At 37.4% G+C, this 6,000-nt stretch overlaps 1 protein-coding gene across 2 annotated transcripts in view; it reads left to right on the top strand.

Moving 5' to 3' along the window:
* The first annotated feature begins 4,105 nt into the window (after positions 1-4,105).
* Positions 4,106-6,000, top strand: part of LOC127417420 (solute carrier organic anion transporter family member 3A1-like) — an 84,019-nt gene continuing 82,124 nt past the window's right edge. For both annotated transcript variants that reach the window (XM_051657468.1, XM_051657469.1), the window contains exon 1: positions 4,106-4,689. In XM_051657468.1, coding sequence (XP_051513428.1) covers positions 4,546-4,689 — 144 coding nt within the window. In that variant the 5' untranslated portion in view covers positions 4,106-4,545. The remainder of the gene's footprint in view (positions 4,690-6,000) is intronic.

Here is a 6,000-nt window from a genome sequence, read left to right as displayed (position 1 = left end):
CTGCATGGTGAGTTTGTATTTGCATATCTTAGGTACAGGGATCACCTTTGGCCAATTAATTTCCATAACTTTTCCATGACCTTTCCAGTCATTTGTGATAGCGATTTTTCATTTTATAGAGATTGCACTCACTCAGAAATTTCTTGCCAGAAATAGCATAACTAGAAAAAAACATTTTGTCCTTGGTCATTATCAGTGAACTCACATGCCACTTGGCTTTTAGAATATGTCCAATAAAGATTTTAACTTTTCAACATTGTACAAATAAAAAAGAAAGAATAAAAAACAGAAAGCAGACCAATGAGCACAAAATGTTTCCACATTATGTTCCAACCCAGTCATAATAATTCATAATTAGGGATTAGATAAAAGGGGTCAACGCGTTCATATCATCAGATATGCTGTGAAGGCATCATTTGAACAGTGAGAATTGAGCTTCATTGATTTTTCCCCCTGAGTGTTGCATGTACAATGTAAACACACATGTTTCAAAAAATGGGCAAATTATTCTTAAAACTAGTCTTATTTTTTCTTTAAGATTACACAAAATGTCTCTTCTTATTAAACTTATTTTATGAGTTGTGAAGATGCTAAACGTATTGGATGCTCTGTAAAACTATAAATGATATGTTTTCTATGAAGTGACAGCAATTCTCATTTCTATTCTATTCATTCAATATGTGTTTGCCTCCATTCAGGCTGGTACACCCACATGAATTACTGTGCCTTCACTCATGACTCATGTCTCAGTGAAAGCAAAAACTACAGGATACAATATGTTGTATCAACACACACTCATTCTTAAATGTCCTAATAGTGACCCTTGTGAAAATATCCTTAAAGCTATAGTGTCATTTCTGTGCCATATGCAACACCAAACAGAATCACAAAAATAATGACAATTCAAACAAGTTTTCCAAATACTTCCCCGCCGCCATTGGTCGGACAAAGTGATAGTACAACCCAAACTCACGCCATTGGTTGAGTCAATGTTGCTATGGCAACATTTTGAAATTGCAACAGAGCAACAATAGGGGCAGTGGTAGCTCAGCGGTTAAGGCTCTGGGTTACTGATCAGAAGGTTGGGGGTTCAAGCCAAGATGCCACTGTTGGGCCCTTGAGCAAGGCCCTTGACCCTATCTGCTCCAGGGGTGCCGTATCATGGCTGACCCTGCACTCTGACCCCAGCCTAGCTGGGATATGTGAAAAAGAAGAATTTCACTGCATATGTGCAAATGTATAATGTGTGATAAATAAAGATAATTATAAATTATTATTATGCTTACACTCTTCACTGTTCACTTAACTGGTAATCGCTGTAATAATATGAATATTCTACTTCTATTATTACAATGTACACGCACACAAATATTGATATTAACAGTTACCTCAACAGCACACCCCTGCATGTTAAACTATTAGAAAAGTTCTTCCTTTTAACTTAACAGCTGCTGTAACATTTTTGCAATGGTAACTGACCAAACAGCCGTGTGTCATCAGTGTGCAGCAGCTCTCTCTCTGTGTGTGTGTGTGTGTGTGTGGCTAGCATCAGCCTTTACTCTGGCAAGAGGAAGACCTTTTTCAGCACTTAGCATTAGTTAGACCACAATTTCACACTCTTCTTCCTCAAAACTCTGACAAGAACAGCATATTTATACTGAGACTGTGGCTGCCATTTTACTGTTGTTATGTGGTTGTGAATGAGCCAGTGCCTTGTCGTGAGTCATGGAACCAGAAATCACCAGATGGATCTTAAAGAGACAAATAAGCCTCCAGTATATATATGTGTGTGTAATATACATTTACATTTATGCATTTGGCAGACACTTTTATCTAAAGCAACTTACAGTGCACTTATTACAGGGACAATCCCCCCAGAGCAACCTGGAGTTAAGTGCCTTGCTCAAGGACACAATGGTGGTGGCTGTGGGATTGAACCAGCAACCTTCCGATTACCAGTTATGCGCTTTAGCCCACAACACCACCATCACTCAAGTATATGCATATATACAAGTAATCAGCTGTTACGTAATCAGAGAAGCTGTTGAACACACTATGTCAACCTGGAATGTAGAAAGTTAATAAAGGGACATTACCTCATTTGTTTCATTTGAACCATCTTTATAACTTGCCTGATAACAATTCAGCATAAGACTTTAGGGTTTGCAAAGTAATTCAGGCAATATATGAATTGGGGATGAGACCCCGTCACTTTAGTTCAACTGAACAAGTCACTTCTGCTATATCTGCATACTGTAGGCCTACTGAATGAATATCTGCTTAAAGACACGAACCATTCAACCAACATTAAGCAGCATTATCAATTTAAAGGAGTTTAAACACCGTACCAGATGTGGATGACTTTCTTTCTTTTGCAGAACACAAACAAAGATTTTTAGAAGAATAACTCAGCTATGTAGGTCCATACATGGCAAGTGAATGGTGACCAAAAATGTTGAAGCTCCAAAAAGCACAAAAAAGTACCATAAAAGTAATCCATGACTCCAGTGTTGTAATCCATGTCTTCTGAAGCGATCCAGTCGATTTTGGATGAGAACAATCCAAAACATAACTCCTTTTTTACTATATATCTTGACATCAGCAGTCTCCCTCGCAATCATGATCTCAAACTCTATAACACTTCCTAGCGCCATGCAGAGCTCTGCGCATACGTCAAGCACTAGGAAGTGTAGTCGAGCTTGAAATCTTGATTGTGTCTAAAGACTGCAATGGCAAGATGTACAGTCAATAAAGGAGTTACATTCTGGTCTGTTCTCACTCAAAACCGATTGGATCACTTAAAGGAATATTCCAGGTTCAATACAAGTTAAACTCAATCGACAGCATTGGAGGCATAATATTGATTACCACAAAAATTAGTTTTGACTTGCCCCTCCTTTTCTTAAAAAATAAAAATTAAAAATTAAATCTGGGTTACAGTGAGGCACTTACAATGAAAGTGAAAGGAGGCCAACTGTTTAATGTTAAAATATTCACCGTTTTAAAAGTATAGCTACAAGATATAAACAATATGTATGTTAACATGATTTTAGTGTGATAAAATCACTTACTAATCTTTTCTGTGTAAAGTTATGGGCAATTTTAAAACTTTGTTGCCATGATGATATAATGTCAACAAATCTTAAAATGACTGTAAAAATGACTTTACATCTCAAATAATACACTAAATAATTAATGTAAGTGCTTTACAAAATAATTAATGTAAGTGCTTTTATAAAATTAAAAGCTTCACATTTCTACCTTTAAACCTTCCAAAAATTGGCCCCATTCACTTTCATTGTAAGTGCCTCACTGTAACTTCGATTTGTGCTTTTTTTTTTTTTTTTTTTTTTTAAGAAAAGGAGGGATGATTAAAAATAAATTTTGTGATAATCAGCATTATGCCACAAATGCTGTCAACTGAGCTTAACTTGTATTGAACTTGGAATATTCCTTTAAGAAGACATGGATTAAACCACTAAAGTCATGTGGATTACTTTAATTTGCTTTTTGGAGCTTCAAAGTTTTGGTCACCAATCGCTTGCATTGTATGGACCTACAGATCTGAGATATTCTTCTAAAAATATTGGTTTGTGTTCTGCAGAAGAAAGAAAGTCATACACATCTGGGATGGCATAAGGGTGAGTAAATGATGAAAGAATTTTCCATTTCGGGTGAACTATCCCTTTAAGGTTCAAGAAATCCTGCTTTAATCTTTATGTGCAGTCACTCTTTACATTACAGTGTTCATGTCACTGTAAATTTACATAAGAAAGTAGGCCTACTGTAGGCTAATAATGAACTGCACTTAATTAGTGGGGGTAGTATAGTAATGAATTACAGAAACATGTGAAATATGAAGTGCACCTAATGGCTTTTGGACATTAGTTGAGTTTAAGGGGATACTGAATTGTAGTCTACATCTAGGCTACAGTAGACCTAGCTAAAATGAGCTAGACATGGCATTCTCCATACAACCTCGACAAAAAATAAATCAAACTCCATTTAAATTCTGTTTATCTGTGTTTCAGTCTATCTGGGAGTCATTTCCTAAGTATTCAGCGTGTGGTGCCTGCAGCACAGCGCCTCTTGTGTCGTTCAACATACAAGGCAACCGGTAGAAACGCTCTCACACACAAGTCATAATGACCGAGGCGGGGAATCAAGTCTGTGGACGCGAGAGATGGTGACGCGACGGCCGGGCTGAAGGAACACAAAACTAACACGACGGTGCACGGACAGTCGCAGAGGGAAAGAAAGATGTTGTTTGGAATAAAAAGTGGCGTCGCTCGTACCTCCGTTTCCGCGACAGAAAGCATCGGAGGAGAGTTTAGATCGTACTCAGTCAGCGGCAGAGTTTCAATGAAAAGTCCAGAACCTGTCACACGGCTGAGTCACAGAGTCTCACTGTAAACAATAACATAGTTTTACAGATAGATATAAAGGTTGGCTTGATTTATTAACACTACGCCGAGGGTCCATGTGAACGTACCGCTGCTGCATTTATTCTCCGTTGATAGCTGCATTTAGACCAACTTGCACAGGATGCAGGTGAAAAAACACAGGAGCCCCGAGGACTCTCAGCAGGATGACACAAAGAAAAAGCCGTCATGCTTTTCGAATATTAAGATATTTTTATTGGCGGAATGTGCCCTGATGTTGGCACAGGGTACAGTGGGGGCATACTTGGTAAGTAAAAGGTTGCTTTTCCTTTGGTTTGTGGTTTTTGCAATTTGCAGGCTCTGAAATTGATTGCTGTTTTTTCCTGCATGCCATTGGTATAACAGGAGGAACTTTTTGGGCTTATAGGGTATGTTCATTTTGGCATCATGTAGCCTAATACTTTCTTCACCTATAGTGCAACTTTGTGCATGCCGTGAAACGTGATACGGATGTGACATAACATCATAATGATCTTGGTAACACTTTACAACAAGGTTCTATTCGTTAACATGACTAAATGCATTAGGTATTATGAACTAACAATGGATATATATTGTATATATATACACATACATACATACATACAGTACTGCGCAAAAGTTTTAGGCACTTGTGAAAAATGTTGCATAGTAAGGATGTCTTCAAAAATAATGACATAAATAGTTTTCATTTATCACTTAATGTCATACAAAGTCCAGTAAACATAAAAAAGCTAAATCAATATTCGGTGTGACCACCTTTGCATTTAAAACAGCACCAATTCTCCTAGGTACACCTGGACACAGTTTATCTTGGTTGTTGGCAGATAGGATGTTCCAAGCTTCTTGGAGAATTTGCCACAGTTCTTCTATCTATTTAAGCTGTCTCAATTGCTTCTGTCTCTTTATGTAATCTCAGACTGACACGATGTTCAGTGGGGGGCTTTGTGGGGGTCATGACATATGTTGCAGGGCTCCCTGTTCTTCTATTCTAATCTTTTCTATTTGCAAAAGTAATGTTTGATAGTCTAACATTTATATTTCCTATTGACACACTAAAGCTCAAGATATAAATAACCATTTTAAGAGCAGTAGCGGTTGTAACTTGTATGGCGCCCTGGGTGAAACCCGCTTCAACACGCCCCCAAAGTTGTTGCCCCCTCGTGCCTTGTGCCGCCCCCCCACAAGAGCCGCCCTGGGCAACTGCCCATGTTGCCCATGCCTAAATGCACCACTGCTTAAGACGAATGCTTTTGTGAAACATCTTATGTGCCTAAGACTTTTGCACAGTTCTGCATATATATATATATATATATATATATATATATATATCTAAATAAACAAATATCTTTGTGTGTGTGTGTGTGTTAGTTCATGTTTGTTCATATTTCATGAACTAATGTTAAAATGTACAACTTTTAATCTTAAAATACATTAGCATATGTTGAAATTAGCATTAACCAAGATTAGAAAGTGTTGTTAATGAATTTTCACTGTTAGTTCATGTTACCTAATGTAGTAACTAATGTTAAACAAATTCTTTATTTACAGGAAGGAGAATGTGATAAAGTCTGTATCT

This window comes from Myxocyprinus asiaticus, chromosome 26 (genome assembly GCF_019703515.2).
Source record: "Myxocyprinus asiaticus isolate MX2 ecotype Aquarium Trade chromosome 26, UBuf_Myxa_2, whole genome shotgun sequence".
In the NCBI taxonomy this organism is placed as follows: domain Eukaryota; kingdom Metazoa; phylum Chordata; class Actinopteri; order Cypriniformes; family Catostomidae; genus Myxocyprinus; species Myxocyprinus asiaticus.
The sequence above is the reverse complement of the archived record's forward strand: the minus strand, read 5'-3'. Positions and strand labels throughout refer to the sequence as shown.